At 35.0% G+C, this 17169-nt stretch overlaps 1 protein-coding gene across 1 annotated transcript in view; it reads left to right on the top strand.

The window, feature by feature from the left end:
• The window catches only part of Ube4B (Ubiquitination factor E4B), a 418857-nt gene that overhangs the window by 366121 nt on the left and 35567 nt on the right, over positions 1 to 17169 (top strand). The window contains exon 22 of the mRNA XM_090393738.1: positions 13266 to 13400. Coding sequence (XP_090249864.1) covers positions 13266 to 13400 — 135 coding nt within the window. The remainder of the gene's footprint in view (positions 1 to 13265; positions 13401 to 17169) is intronic.

Below are 17169 nucleotides of genomic sequence, written 5' to 3'. Positions count from 1 at the left end.
TTTTCTATTAATTGTTCCACAGATTTTCTGAAATTTCTTTATTTTTTTCATCTGTATCTTTATATATGTTAATATGCAGCCTAAATAATTAAACTGACACAGTTTAATTATTTAGACAGTTCTATTATTTTATTTTCAATGACTATTTTTAATGTAACATAATCTTGACCTTTAAATGCTATGGCTTTTGTTTTCTTTTATGAAATTTTTAAACTGCATTGTTGGCTTATTTTGTTTAATTCATAAACTGATTTTTGAAGGTCTTCTTCATTGTCTTATAATATAATCTGATCACCTACATAACAGCATTGGTGACAGTTCTGGTTAACCAGATACCTTGTTTTATTGTTGTTTTCCATGTTTTAATAATCTGATCAATATGTATTATTATTATTATTATTATTACGGGCAGCTCCAAGAAGTCCTTAGACTCATCAAGGGAGGCCCACATCATGTCAAGAACAACTATTCAACACTCGCACAGTATCTGTCATACTTCTCCTTGAACTCATTTACAGTCATGGCACCCACAACAGACTCTGGCAGCCCATTCCACTCATTTACCACTCTCCAAGTAAAAAACCTAGCTCTAACACCCTTGCTAACCACACTCTTACCAAGCTTCCATGGATGGCCCTAGTCCTCCCACTACCAGTCCTATTCTCAAAAATATCTTCTGAATTAATCTTATAGAAACCCTTCAGTAATTTGAATGTCTCAATCATATCACCCCTTTTCCACCTATCAACCAATTTCTGCAGCCCACAAATCTTCAACCTGTTCTCATAAGGTTCATTCCATAGTCCTGCTATTATCTTGTTATCTTGATCACTCATCTCTGGATCCTCTCCACCTCCTCCCCATCGAGAAGAAACCCTGGCGCCCAACACTAACACCTTGATTAATTTCAATCTCTTCTGTTAATTTATTACTTAACTGTAACTGTATTTTAGTGTCTTTATATAAACTTTGTATAGCTTGTACCAAATGTAATGGATATCCTTATTGTTTTTTTTATTATACTCTATAATTTTTCTGAAATAGAAATTTTTTTTATAATTTTAAAGAATTTTTTAATAAAAAATATGCAATTCCAATTCTGATAATTGCTATCATAAATTCACTAATAAGCACAGTATTCTTTCCAGCAAATTGTGACATTCCAAAATTAAATGAAGCTTTAAATTAGTTTAAATTTTATTTTCAGTTCACTTAAACTTGGTGGATGGTTGATAGATTTTCACTTCATTTTCAAATTCAGCATTAAAAAAGTAAGATCCATCCGTTTTACATGTGAGACAAAACAAAAGCTCTTTTCTAGGAATGTTTTTTGGTATCATTCCTCAATTTAAAGAATCAGATAGAATAAGAAACTATTTTTATTGATTTCTCAACTAGTTTCATGAAAATCATTTGTTTTACATGATTGGATAATTATGTGAATAAACTAAAAACTAGAGAACAGGTAATAACATCTAACATACATAATGAAAAATATTTGAACATGAATAACAAAGCATGCATTTGCTATGATATTATTTGCTGGTTCATGGGGTGCTTTATACTTTTGGTAACTAAGTGCATGTCATGACAAATTAGTGAATCAGGCCAAAACTGATGTGAAATCATCCCTTGTGTTTTTTATTGTACTGTAAAGGGTGTTTCATCATTTCAGCTGATTCTTTGAACACTCTTGCTTAAGGATCAAAGCTCTATAACTGAGAGGAGACCTCCACATAGCCTTTAAAGGAATGCGGAGAACCGACCAGGACTTCTGACCTAATGTCCAATCCTCACCTTCTCGTGGTGCACCCTGTTGGGTATCTACTTGGATACTGAACGAACGAGGATGGGCTGGCAATTTGGGATTTAGTCGACCAAATTGTATTCTTATTGGTTAAACCAAAATAAAAAATGATGGTACAACATGACAAAATTTCATGCCGGCTGGGGCGTTGCCCGGTTAAACAAGGCCCCTGTTGTTTTTGCCAGGGAACCAGGGCGAACAGTGAAAAGTCAGCTACTGGAACAAATCTGAAAACAAACCCCAACTCAACATCACCAGAGTTAAAGATTGGTACTATCAACATAAGAAGCCTGAATGGCAAAGAAATGGAGCTAGCTGAGGAATTAGATAAGTACCAGATCGACATAATAGGGGTGACTGAAACAAAAAAGACAAAAACTGGTGAGATCTTTCTGAGCAATAAATACAAAATGTTATATTCAGGCAATGACAATCAAGGAAAAGAAGGAGTAGCCATAGTATTCAACACAAAATACGAGGCTAATCTTATTGAATGGCAGTCAGTCTCAAGTAGAGTAATGTGGGCAAATATGAGAATGGGGAACTGGACAATGAGACTTATTTGTGCCTATAGTCCCACAGAAGGTTCTACTAAGGTAGAAGTGGAGGAATTTTTTGAGGATTTAGAAAAAGCAACTGACACAATGAAAAAGGAAAAGTTGATCCTTGTTGGGGATCTAAATAGGAGAGTAGGAAATGATTGTGAGACATACAAAAATATTTTGGAAAATTTGGAGAAAGAGCAAAGCTAATAATAATGGCAAATATCTGTTGGATTTCTGCTCAGGACATGGACTGGTTATTACTAACACCATGTTCCAACATAAAAATGTGCACAAATTCACATGGAGAGAAGAGGCTAGGAATAAGAAAAGTCTCATTGACTATGTTATTGTTGATATTGATGTTTTCTCCCTGGTGCAGGACACCAGAGTGTATAGAGGATTTGAAATTGGAAGCGATCACTATTTAGTCCTGAGCAGGATAAAATGGAATTTCATATTGAAAAGAATAACATGTAAGAAAGTTTTAAAGCGAATAATAGTTGAGCAGCTCTCAGATGTGAACTGTAGACAAAATACACAAAGATGATTGAAAAAAAAATGAAAGAGTTTGAGAACAGGAATCAAACCTTGGAGATTTAGTGGCAAACTCTGAAGAAAACATTGATTGATTCTGCCAGAGGGGAATGTGGTGAAGTTGTCTGCAAGGATAAAAATATCAGAACTCCCTGGTGGACACAGGAAGTTAAAGAGGCAGTGAAGGAAAAGAAGAAAGCATATCAAAAGTTCCTGTCAAATAAGTCAGCTTGTGCTCTTAGAGAATATAGAGACAAATGCAAGAATGCTAAACACTGTGTAAAACTAGCTAAACAAAAGTCGTGAGAGGACTTTGGAAAGAAAATAAATATCAAAAAGGTGGCAAAATATTCTGGAGGTTGTTGAAAAAGCTTAGGAATGGAGGAAAGAGTGCTGTAAAAGGAATTAAAGATGATAAAGGTGACATGAAAACGGGACAAAAAGATATCCTTGAAATATGGAGTAATTACTTTGAAAAACGGCTAAATGAAACATGCAGTGATGACAGCACAGTGGTAAAAAACACTGACAAGGCATGCAGTCAGGAATACATATCCATACTAGAAGTAGAAAAAGCCATCAAAGGCTTGAAATGTGGAAAGGCAGCAGGAGTAGATGATATTCGTCCAGAAATGCTGAAGTATGGTGGTATAAGAGTCTTACAGTGGCTGCACTGCATAGTTCAGAAAGCCTGGACAGAGGAACGAATTCCAGACGATTGGAGTAGAGCTCTCATAGTACCAATATATAAAAAGGGAAATAAAACTGAATGTGAGAATTACAGTGGTATTTCCCTACTGAGTGTTCCTGGCAAGATCTATGCAAGTATACTTGAGAAACGGTTGAGAAGAATTGTGGAAGAAAAGTTTGGTGAAGAACAAGCTGGATTCAGGCCAAATAGAGGCTGTCAGGATCAGATCTTCACTTTACGACAAATAGTGGAGAAAGCATGGGAATATAACAAAGATCTGTATTTAAGTTTTGTCGATTTGAAAAAGGCATTTGACAAGGTACCAAGAGAGAAGCTATTCAATACGCTGCAGTTATATGTCGTCAATGGGGCATTATATCAAGCAATACTTAGTCTTTATTTGAGTTGTAAGTCAGCAGTTAGAATTGAAGGAAGTACAGGAAGATGGTTTAATGTTAAATCTGGTGTGAGACAATGATGTACATTATCCACTCTGTTATTCATTATCTGTATGGATCACATTATGAAGGAAAGTGGTATTAAACATGATATCAAAATTGGAGATGTTAATGTCAGCTCTTTGCTTTATGCTGATGATGTTATACTAAATAAATCTGCTACAAGTCTGCAAGATTCTCTGACTAAATTGAATAGCTGTTGTAATAGATATGGTATGAAGGTCAGCAATAAAAAAGACAAAGACAATAAAAATAGGCAGAATCATTGAAAATGTCAACCGTGTTGTGAATGGAGAACCTGTGAAACAAGTGAAACATTTCAGCTACTTAGGCACGATTTTTACTGAAGATGGTAAATTAAATATGGAAATAGACAACAGAATCAACAAAGCTGGTATGGTAGGAAGTCAATTGAATAAATTCATATGGAATAAGGGAGAAATTAGTCGCAACACTAAATTAGCTTGTACACAGTTCTTGTACACAGCTAATTTAGCTGTGTACAAGACAGTGTTCAAACCAGTTTTAACTTATGGATCTGAGAGCTCGGTCAGAAGTAAAACACTTGACCAAAGACTAGAGACCGCAGATATGAGAGTCCTGAGAAAGATTAGAGGCGTGAATAGATGGCATCAGTGGCAATATCATATTAAAAAACGAGGATATTAGGAAAGAACTTGACATTGTCAGCATCCAGGAATGTGTTAGCAGAGCTAATCTCAGGTGGTATGGTCACTTAAACAGAATGGGCGAAGAAAGATTAGCAAAACAAGTGTTCTCTGCCAGGTTGGCAGCAAAACGACCCAGAGGAAGACCAAGATATAGGTGGATTGATACTGTACAAAGTGCCTTAGACAACAGAAATATAAGATCTGATAATGTTGGAGTCTTGACAAGTAACAGACTGATTTGGAGGAAAATTGAAGATAGGAAGTTAGTAATGGTGTAGTTTTTTTCATGTATTACTATCATATCCTGTACACCCCCTTGAGGGTACATGGCAGGAATTTGATGTTGATGATGATGATGAGAAAAATCTGTAATCTGTTCTCCACAGAGATGAGAGAGAGCATGGATTATTTTAATTGCAGAATAATACTGAAAAAACATTCCTAGCATCTTTTCACTCCACAGAATCTTATGCAATGAAAAGTTTGTTTCATTTTCTGTTATATGAAATTCCTTAGAGAATGTAAATGCAGAACCTGAATATAAAGATTTTTGTATAAATCAAGTAGATATTAAATCCAACATTATTTCAAAGCTGAATACAGAAACTATAAAAGTTTTGTACGAAATTTGACCTGAGAGCTTATGGGAATACACTTGCTGGCATTTACGAGTTGCCCTAGCTGGCATTTACGAGTTGCCCTAGCTGGAATTTACGAGTTACCCTAGCTGGACCTTATAGAAGAAATGATCGCTTTGCCCAAGCGTCCATATATTTGCCTCCTGTTGGTCCATTTTGATAAGGTTTCACTTGCCTGACAGCTCTTTTGAACTGGTTGGTTTTCATCAGAGACAGACCAGGCAGAAACCTTAAGAGAGCAAAAACTCTACAAAATACTAAGGAATTCGAAGTGTTGGAGAGGTGTATTTTTCATAAGCAAACTCTCAGTTGGTGCGTAAAGTATTTACTAAAATAAAGAGCCAAAATGCTTCATTTTGGTGATCTCCCCCTATAAGGTCCGGCTAGGGCAACTCTTAAATGTTGACGAGTGTATTCCTGTAAGCTTTGGTTAAATTTTGTACGAAACTTTTATAGTTTTTGTATTCAGCTTTGAAATAATGTTGGATCTAATATCCACTTGATTTATATAATTTTGCAAAGTTTGGTCAATAGAAGAGGGATATGATGAAAAGATGAAAAGAAGAGGGATATGATAAAAGTATTTTATAGAATAGCTGCTATAGAAATTTTTCAATACATAACTGGATGGTAGAGAACAATATGTCAAACCTAGAAGTTGTGGAAGAACTTTAAAGCTTAGTCACAAGGACTAGATTTTTCACTGAGAGTAGTGAATGAGTGCAAGATATTGCCAGAGATAATTGGAATGTCTGTTGGTGATCAAGTTTAAGGAAAGATATGGCAGATATTGTGGTTAGTATGTATGTTATTCATTAGATTTTGTTCTTCTTCTCCCTTCAATGTGTTAGGCTTTCTGGCCTTTACAGAGCTATCTTAAGCCCTTCTAAGTCGTACCTGTCCCGAGGATAAGGTGACTAGCCCTATGCCTCCTTGGATTTTGTTTATACATGTAATATGAAATATAAAACTTCACTTTTTTTTAGACGGTCGATCTGTGAATCTTCACTCAGCACAGTTTGTAATCATTCATACATTTTAAAGAAAATGCTTAATAATATCATATACACTGAACTCTCACTATGGTGATTTTAATGATACTATCAGAAAAGAAGAATGCATGCTGAAAGTTCCTAGTAAATAAGTCAGCAGATGGCCTAAAAGAATACAGAGAAAAATGTAAGTGAGCTATCTGTAAAAGTAGCTAAATGAAAGTAATGGTAAAACTGGTAAAAATATAGAAGATAAATATCAGGAAGGTTCTACAGGCTATTGAAAAAGCTTAGAAATGGAAAAAAAGAAAGTACTTCAAAAGGAATCACAGATGATAAAGGTAAGATAAAAAAATAAAAAAAAATTAAAGACAAGGAGTATTCTAGATGCCTGGAGTAATTACTTTGAAAGAATGCTAAATGAAACAACCGCAGAAGAGTAGTAGAAAATATTCCAGCAGAATGCAAACAGGAGAACATTAGTTGAGGTAGAAAAAGCTATCGTAAGCCAGAAATGGAAGAAGAGAGAACATTGCGTCTATCGATTGGAAAAGACCCAGGTTCGATTCTCGTCGTGACGAGGGGAATCCTTATATGGGCTTTTTCAGTTGAAGGTGAGTTAGCCAATCTCATACAGTGGTAGTAGGGTTTTCTCTCCCGGAAACTCGGGTTTTTCATCCCATGTACAGACAAATCGGCCTTCAGTAGACATGCAATTTACAGACAAAAAGTACTGTTGTAGGTGATTAGGGACAATGGATGGTGTTGATGGTTGTGGTGTCATCTTAGAAGAGTTGAGTAGTAGTGGAGAGGATGAGATGTGTTTAGCGAAGTAGAGTAGTGTGATCTCCCACAATGAGTCCTTGGACTCCTTGGAGGTGTCACGTAATAATAATAATAATAATAATTCAGAAGGCCAGGTCAGAGGGTCAAATTCCAAATGATTGGACTGGAGCTCACATAGTATACCTGTAAAAAGGGAATCAAAACTGAATGTGAAAATTACAGAGGAATTTCTTTACTTTGTATTCCAGGTAAGATTTAGTCTGATGATGATGGTGTGAATGTTGTGACTGTTTGCCCTTCCTAGCTAATCACATATCTTTCTGATGGTTCATTATCTTTTTTTCTGTTTATAGAAAACACAAACACTAACTCACAGAACTAGAGCTGTCTGTTCCAATGACAATGCTCTTACCTCTGAACTCACTTACTTGTATCATACTTTCTTAGCCAATGGCTATAATCTCCATAGGATAGAAAAAATACTAAATGCTCCTCGGGAATCCCCTCCATTGCCTGTCACACCAGACTACAACAAAACTGTTACCATCCCATACATTCCAGGCACATCTGAAAAGATATCTAGAGTCCTTAACAAATATCATCTACACACCATATTTAAACCATATGTCAAATTGGCAACTCTCATCCATTCACCTAAGGACAAATTCTCTTCTTTATCAAATCCAAGAGTTTATGAAGTGCTCTGTTCTTGTAACCTGGCTTACTATGGACAGACAGGAAGACCTGTTGACATCTGCCCTGGTGAACATAAAAAATACATTTGGCACTATCGTTATGACAAATTGGGGCTACCAGACCATGCCTTGGATACCCCCTTAGACCACACAGGATCAAATGGAAGAAGACAAAAATGCTACACAGAAGTCATAAGTCATAATGATTGTTTTTGGAATCAACAGCAGCTTTAAAACATACTCCAAACCTCAACAAGTATGGCTGTATAAATTTACCAGAAATCTGAGAGGCAGTCATTTTATGATCTAATTAATACTTGTTTTCTCTTTCCTTATCCAACAATAGATGGTTTAAATTAGGACTTTAGTTCCTTGTGTTGCCCATTACAATTTTTTTAAACTGGTCCTACTGTTATACCAAATTGCCGTTTTTTCGTGTACTGTGACAAACTGTTTCTTGTGCTCTGAAGATGCTGGATATAATACCAGCGAACTATCAGCTAATAAGTTAATAAATATTAATTATTTTCTTATCGTTCTATGTTGTAATTAATACTATTAAAATAAATTAACACAGGCAGGAACATAAAAAAAAACAAAAAAACTTCAGTTATTTAGGCACAGTTTTAGTGAAGATGACAGATTAAATGGAAATGGACAATAGAGTAAGCTAAGCTAGATGGTTAGAAGCAGCTGAATAAATTTATATGGAATAAAAGAGAAATTAACCAAAACACTAAATTAGCATATACAAGACAGTGTTCAAACCAGTTTTAACTTATGAATCTTAGAGTTGGGCTAGGAATTAAGCACTTGATTAAAAACTAGAGACCACAGATATCAGAGTGCTGAGAAAAATTGAGGAGTGAACAGATGGCATCAGTAACAAAATCATATTTAAATTTCTCCATATTTTCCTATGACATTTGGGATTGGATTATTTCCAACTCTGGCATTGAGATCTCCTACTATTAATATATAGTCATTTTTATTACATTTATTTAACTGATTTTGTAGTTTTTCATAAAACTGTTCAGAATCCTCTTTCCTGTCTTCTTCAGGGGCATATACTCCTATAATATTTAAGTAGCTTCTATTTGTTTTTAATTTTAACTGTTATAATTTGATCATTTACAAAATTGTACTTTCGTATTCTATTTTTCCATTATTGTATCAATTAACGCCACTGTATAGCATAATAAAGCCATTAGTTCCCTTTAATTTCTTTTGTTCCCTTTAATTTAATCCTAGAAGACTGAAAATATGAAATATGACAATACTAGACTTCTGACAAGTAATAGGCTAATTTGGAGGGAAATAGTTGATATGAGATAAGTAATGATATAAACTTAATTGTGTGGTACTGTTATACCATCCTGAACCTTGAGGGTACTTATCAGTAAGTTGATGATGATTGACACTATTGCTAGGGATCTTTGGGATTTGTTTTAATTGTTCCTCATGTTTTCTTCACTCACGAACCATTTTTTCTGTTGGTGGTGGACCAAAATGTCTTTCTGCTGCTCTGTTTCCATATTGTTTTGCATAATTTATCACATTTAATTTATAACTCACGTTATATGAAAGTCTTTTTTGTTTTATACTCATTTTTTCTAATTTTAAGATAAAAATTTTAACGACTTATAAAAAATAATTCAAATGAACCGTACAAAAGCACATAAGTTTACACACTAATGACTATTGATGCTCTAAATTTATTTTTTGCTAGTTTGCATAGCAAATTCTGCCTAATGGTATTTTGCTGTAGTGAAAGTTGACGAACTTTACTATTTTGAACTTTTGCTTCGGCACTCTGGCTACCTTTTCAAGCTATATATATATATATATGATGTGGTGCACTTGAGATAATGAGATAACTGCAGTGTTGAAGAGACCACTAACTTCTAGAAATAAGAACATTATTCTCCAACTATACAGACTTTAATAAGAACATGTCTAAACCACTGTGCTGAAGTATGGTCATGTGTGTTTTTGTTGAGATGAGGAGACAGTGGGTAACCAAGATGAAAACTGACCTGTAGAACTGTGTATGCAATGACAGATAGACGGGTGTGATCTTCAACAAAATTTGAAAAACAGGCGGAGGAGATATAAGAACATTCACATTGATAAAGGAAGCTTACAGATACAGACAGGACCGGCACATAGTATTTTACTTGTGTGTGCAATTAATGTTCGGCGCCTTTCCAAAAAAGTTTTTTTTTGAATAAAGTGTGAATAAAATGAACAGGAAATGAAAAACAAATGAAAACCACTTTACAGTATAATGTTACCTGCGGATTAGTCCTGCTTATACAAATTTTTTCGAGTTATATAAATTTTCAAAATAATATAAAATAGTAATATAAAGTTAAGAGATTTATTCAAATATTCTTTACATTAATTTTGCTAAAAGGGACTCGTCTGACTTTCATTTTAGTGAAATCCTGTCACAGTACATCAATGTTGATAGACTGAGCAATATTATTTTCTATTGAAATTAGTGCCAAATCATTAGTTTTTCTTGACTCATGACTGATTGCAGGTAGTTCTTTAGTAATTGTAATTTAGAAAATGTTCTCTCTCCCTTAGCAACTGAAATGGGCAAAGTCAATAGTATTCTCAATGCAATCAGTGAATTTGCAAAGAGTTCTTCAAGGTTGCTGATTATTTTGTGTCGCTGACGCCACCCTAACAGCCCGCTAATATAACAGGCTCATATGTCGAGAAGAATGAGTTATCAGTAGTAAGCTGACTTTTAGGGCAGGACCACATGCATCCGATCCGATTAAAATTAGAATATGGCCCTTACACGGAACTCAACAATTAATCATAAGTTGATTTATGATACATCAAAAAATAAAGAATTATTTTAGGTATATTTTCGTAAATTTTAATCAAAAATTACAGTGATATAATCGGGTCCAGGATACAATTTCAGAATTTATTTGTTCGTTTCCGGGAAGATCTGAAGGGGGCCCGAACAGAAGATGACGTACATTCATAATTATATGTACCATTCGTTGTTCGTTTAAACTCTTCTCGTATTTTTTGACATCTTTTAGGCACCTTTTCTTCTGTGGCGCCTGTGTATATTGCACACTTTGCACATGCCACCAGCAGGGCCTGGATACAGGTGAGATTTTGCAGCTCATGGTATGCATGGTAGAAAAAGCGGTCATCCCTAGATATTGAATAAGAGTGTTGTTATGATGCTTGTGAGATCTGAGTTCTTTTCATATGTTGTGTGCTGCGCTATGGCTACCATTCATTAGATGTTTTGAGTGTATTGGTGAATATGTTCAAGAAGAGATATATAAGTGTTTTAGCATTGTGCCACCTGGAAGTTATGGTTAGGATGCTTGTGGAATCCTTGTGGTTAGGATGCTTGAGGGAAATGGGCTATCACTCATTGAATGTTGCACATGCATCTTTGGTGAATGTGTTTTTCTAGAGGAGGGGGAGGAGAGAAAAAGATATGACGTGTTTCTGCATTGTTTGACCTAGGAGGTCCTTCCCTCATGAAGTCTTTAAATTTCCTGGAGGAGTCCTAATAATAATAATTACTGTATTTTTTGGATGATAAGATGCACCCCAAATTTGAGACAATTTTTAGAAAAAATATTTTATCATATAAAGATATTTACAAATTCTTACTTATTTTTTATTTATTGTTACAATCATTTGTATTAGCAATATTCAGTTCATCTTCACTCTCGTTAATGTCACCGTTCATATTACTTGCGTCTGAACTATTGTTGTCACTCCCTTTAAAAACTGCATCATCTTCGGTATCATCCATCGCATTACTTATCCCGCATTTCTTAAATGACTTTATAATCGTCTCTTCTTACACAGCTTCCCATGAATTTTTCACCCAGGTACATACTTCTGAAATTGTTGGCCATTTCATACGTCCTGTTGCTGTAACATCGTGATTTGGCTTTTCCATCCATTTGTTCCACTCTTCCCGCATAAAATTTTTGAATGGTTTATTAATAGATCCATCCAAGGGTTGTAATTGACTTGTAAGGCATCCAGGAATGACAGCTAATTCTGTATTCATTTCTTTTAGAAGCTTCTTGGTTGATTCTGTTTTATGCGCTCTGAATTGATCCTACACTAACATCGCAGGTAGGTACTTTATAAACAACACACCTGGATGTTTTGCCCATATCTTTTGTATCCATAATTTCATTCCTGTTTCGTCCATCCAGCCTTTATCTTGAACATGGATAATAATGCCATGAGGAATTTCATCTCTCGGTAACGTTTTTCTCTTGAGGATTAACATGGGGGAGTAGTTTTGTTCCGTCTCCATGCAACAAGCTAAAACTACAGTGTAGTGAGTTTTTTCGTGACCTGTTGTTTTGATCACTATTGATTTGGTGCCTTTTGAATCTACTGTCTGATTTGAAGGAACATCAAAAGTTAGAGGCACTTCATCCATGTTCGCAATTTGATTAAGCTCAAAGTTAAATTTCCTTCTCGCTGATATGACGAATCTATGGAATTCTATAATTTTAGCTTCATAGTCAGCTGGCATTTTTTGGGCTAGAGTGGTTTTTGTATGCATGCATAACCCGTGTCTTTTCATAAATTAAAAGCACCAAGATGGTGATCTGGTAAAATCTAAAATTCCATTAGCAGTTGTCCATCGTTTCACTTCAAAAATTATCATTTTCGTAGAAACAGATATTCCCATGTTTTGATGATTTGTTACCCAATTTTTCATTTGTACTTCTAATTCTGGCCATTTTTTCTAGGTGTGAATGGAATGTTTTCTTGTGTTTACATAGCAGTTTTAATTGTTCCTCATGTTTTCTTCACTCATGAACCATTTTTTCTGTTGGTGGTGGACCAAAATGTCTTTCTGCTGCTCTGTTTCATATTGTTTTGCATAATTTATCACATTTAATTTATAACCCATGTTATATGAAAGTCTTTTTTGTTTTACACTCATTTTTTCTAATTTTAAGATAAAAATTTTAATGACTTATAAAAAATAATTCAAATGAACCGTACGAAAGGCATATGTTTACACACTAATGACTATTGATGCTCTAAATCAGTGATTCACCCACATGCAGTGAGATAACTTAGGTACCTACCTTCAGTGGCGTACCTACTAATTTTATTAACATATGGTGCCAGTAATTGAACTTCACTAACAGCTTCAGTACAGTGTAAAGATTCATATTTTAATGTTACCCTTGGACCATAAGACGCACCCCAATTTTAAGTCGATTTTTCTATATAAAAAGGTGTGTCTTATGGTCTGAAGAATATGGTATTTAAGGCTAATAATCATAGTTAATTTACTTGGTTATTGTTTCCTTGCAGAATTATTAAATATAAAAACTTGCTTTTAACACTGCAACTTATTTTATCACACAAAATATAAAATATTTCATTGTTGAATATAAACAGCATAAAATTTTTTTGTAGGATACTCAACAAACTCACCAGAGGCAGTTAGCCACAGATGAACGTCAGTGCCGTTCCTATCTAACACTGGCAAGAGAAACTGTAGATATGTTGCACTATTTAACTGCTGAAATCAAAGAACCATTTTTGAGGCCAGTAAGTTATGTCCAAAATTCTATATAATGTTCTTTGATCATTCTTTTTTTAAATTAATACTACTAAAATGCACATAACATTGTTTTTAGCATTTTGATCATTTTAAATATTCGTGTTATTTAACAACAGCTTTAAATGGTTATTTTAACACAGTGAGCATAATTTTTGACTACTCATGATTTAGTGGCAGTAATTTGGAAGAAAAGAATTTTCTCATCAGATTTATTCCAGTTGATAATGAAATGAGAGGTGTGCTTAATTGAAATGATATCAGTAAATTTATCTTAATGAAGGAATAGTTTTTCCACTAAGAAACACCCAAAGCTTTACAGATATGATTCTTATTAATGAAATAACAGTTGTTTGATTGTTTATGTTATTGATAAATTACTGTATTTGCTGCTGCACTAAACATCAATATTTTGCATTCTGATAATCTTAACTCCTTTCCTTTTCCCAATTTAAGTTTGTTTTAATTTTACTGAAAATAGTATTTTTTTTTATGATAAATCTCATACACAAGAGGCTCTTTCCTATGGTTTGCAGATAGACAGAAAGTCTATCTGCAAATCTTCAAAATACAGAAATTTTTCTCCTCTGAGTGTGGAGTTAAATAGCTGTAGCTTGTATTTTAACAGATTTAGGGGAGAGTGGGACATTACTGATGTTAACTTTGAACAATTACCCATTGAAATATTTGTGAAAAATTCCAGCAGCAGAAACTGAACGTCTTTGTGGAGTAAAAGTATGAGATATAAATTGGTGGAAGTGAAACTGAAATGTGGAAGGGCAGCTGGAGTAGATGATATTCAACCAGCAATGTTCAAATATGGAGGCATAAAAGATTTACAGTGGCTACACTATGTAATTCAGAAGACCTGGACAGATGGTCGAATTCCAGATGATTGGGATGGTACTCTCACAGTAATGTCCCACTCTCTCCTCTCACAGTAATGTCCCACTCTTCACTTTAAGACAAACAGTTGAGAAATCATGGGAATATATAATATAATACAGATCTGTATTTAAGTTTTGTAGAGCAAGATACAAGTTTCCTACACTTAGCCATTTTAAAAACAGTTTTGGATATGGTTTATTTGCCGTTCTTTCATGCTTTATTATAAATAGAAAAAGATGGAGATTTTGATGAAAGCAAGTTGTAATAATTTTTTATGTGGTTCCTATTCACAAAAATGTTATAAACCATGAGTAGGCCAAGGTTTTTATTTTTTTTATTTTTATATGTATTTTATCATTTTTTAAATTAAATGTTTACATAATCCAGAAAGGATTATGTAAACATTTAAATTAAACATTTAAGTATTATGTTCAGGTCTCTGGAGACACCTGAACAAAGTGAAGACAATTTCACTTTCAGGAAAGTTGAATTGTAGAAAGTAGACATGTATATAATGAAAGGAAATCAGAAAGTTCAGAATGCATGTGTTAAGGCTTAAGTGCTGCAAGGAAAGGACTAACAGAATAGTTGTTATATTGTACAATGTTATGTGTACAATGCTATTCTAAATTTCTTTAGAATAGCATTGTACACATGAAATTTTGGGGAAGAGTTTTTCAGTAGTTTGTTATAATGGTATTAGCAGTAGTAAAAGCCAATGATACAATCCATTTTGAACTAAATCCTTATTATTATTATTACGGGCAGCTCCAAGGAGTCCTTAGACTCATCGAGGGAGGCACACATCATGTCAAGAACAACTATTCAACACTCACACAGTATATCTATCTTACTTCTCCTTGAACTCATTTACAGTCATGGCACCCACAACAGACTCTGGCAGCCCATTCCACTCATTTACCACTCTCCAAGTAAAAATATCTTCTGAATTAATCTTATAGAAACCCTTCAGTAATTTGAATGTCTCAATCATATCACCCCTTTTCCACCTATCAACCAATTTCTGCAGCCCACAAATCTTCAACCTGTTCTCATAAGGTTCATTCCATAGTCCTGCTATTATCTTGGTCACTCGTCTCTGGATTCTCTCCACCTCCTCCCCATTGAGAAGAAACCCTGGTGCCCATACCTGGGCACAGTAGTCTAGATGGGGTCTTATCAAGGCTCGATACAGAGAAACAATAACCTGTTTGTCTCTGCTCTTTAAAGTGATTTGATGAGCTGATTTTGCTACTTTTGCAATGTGTCCCCTAAACTTCAACTCCATATCCACCAACACTCCCAAATCCCTGGCCTCGTCAATCTCCTGGAGTACAGTTCCACCAGTGTGATATACTGCTGCTAATCTTTTCACCCCAAAATGCAAAACCTTACATTTTTCCAAATTAAATCGACATCCATTCTCTTTAGCCCAGTTTTCCAAACTATCCAAATCATCCTGCAAAATTTTGACATACTGAGCATTCACTATTGCTCTACCTAACTTTGCATTATCCGCAAACAGATGCACAGTTCCTCTCTGATCCTTTCCTATATCATTAATGTGCAAATTAAACAGTAGCGGTCCAAGAACAGAACCCTGTGGCACACCACTAGTCACAGGCCGTCTGTTGGACTCTACTCCTGAATAAACCACTCTCTGATATCTCTCCATCAACCACTCTCTGATATCTCTCCATCAACCACCCTCTTATCCATCTCACTAACCCTATATCCATTCTCATATGCTGCAGTTTACTATTAGAATTCCATGTGGTATCCTATCAAAGGCTTTAGCAAGGTCCAGTAGAATCACTGTAAACCCGTTACCCTTATCCAGTTCAGCCGTCACTGTGTTATAGAACATGAGCAAGTTACTGAGGCATGATCTACCCTTCACAAAACCATGCTGTCCCCCATAAAGTATCTCATTTTCATCTATCCAATCTTGTATTTTCCTCTTCACTATTTTCTCCAAGACCTTGACAACAATTCCTGATATGCTGATCAGCAGGTAATTTTCAACAGCAAAAATTCCACTGCATAAAGGAGGTTTTGGTACCTCCTTTATGCAGTGGAACTATTTTCCCCTCTTTCCACCCCCTTGGGACTAACCCAGACCTGAGACTCAAATTAAACAAAATGGTCAAAGGCACTGACAATTCTTTAGTCGCTTCTCGTATGACATGAGCTGGTATACCATCCAATCCCGCAGATAAGTTGACATTGAGGTTTTCTAATAGACTATTCACCTGTACCTCATTCACCGCAATTCCTGTATAAGTTATTTGTTCTTCCATTTTTGCAATGTCACCACATAATGATATACTCTTGCAAACTGCTCACTCAGTAATTCTACTACATTAACTGATTCAGTCACCTCCCTACCATCGGCATTTTTAAAATCAATCTTCCGTATACATTTTTTCTTTTACTTGCAACATATCGAAAAAACTGTTTGGGTTTCTTTTTAGCCTGCATGGCTAATGTTCTTTCATAATCCGCTTTTGCTTTTTTACCACACTTGTTACCCTTCTGACCTGGGCTTTATACCGTTCATGTGCCTGCAGGTCACCTTTCTACTTAAATTCCCTCCACAGTTGTTTTTTTTTTTTTTTTCAGTTCAAGCTTAATGGTGTTATTCATCCATTTAATCCCTACTTGATTTATTATTCGGACTCTAGGTATACAGTCAGCCATTGCCTCCTGCAAAAACTTCTTAACCACCTCCCATGCACTATCAACATCCAGCCCTTGCAGTTTTACATGCCGTGGTACTGAACCAACCAAACTCCTGAGCTTGTCATACTTACCAGCAGCCTGATAATTCTATATGTACCCTTTCTTAATTGTAAATTCCACACCTTTAGC

The sequence above is a fragment of the Typopeltis vanoorti genome, chromosome 1 (assembly GCF_054136105.1).
Source record: "Typopeltis vanoorti isolate ZY-2024b chromosome 1, IOZ_Tvanoo_1.0, whole genome shotgun sequence".
Classification (NCBI taxonomy): Eukaryota; Metazoa; Arthropoda; class Arachnida; order Uropygi; family Thelyphonidae; genus Typopeltis; species Typopeltis vanoorti.
This window is presented reverse-complemented; position numbering and strand designations above follow the sequence as displayed.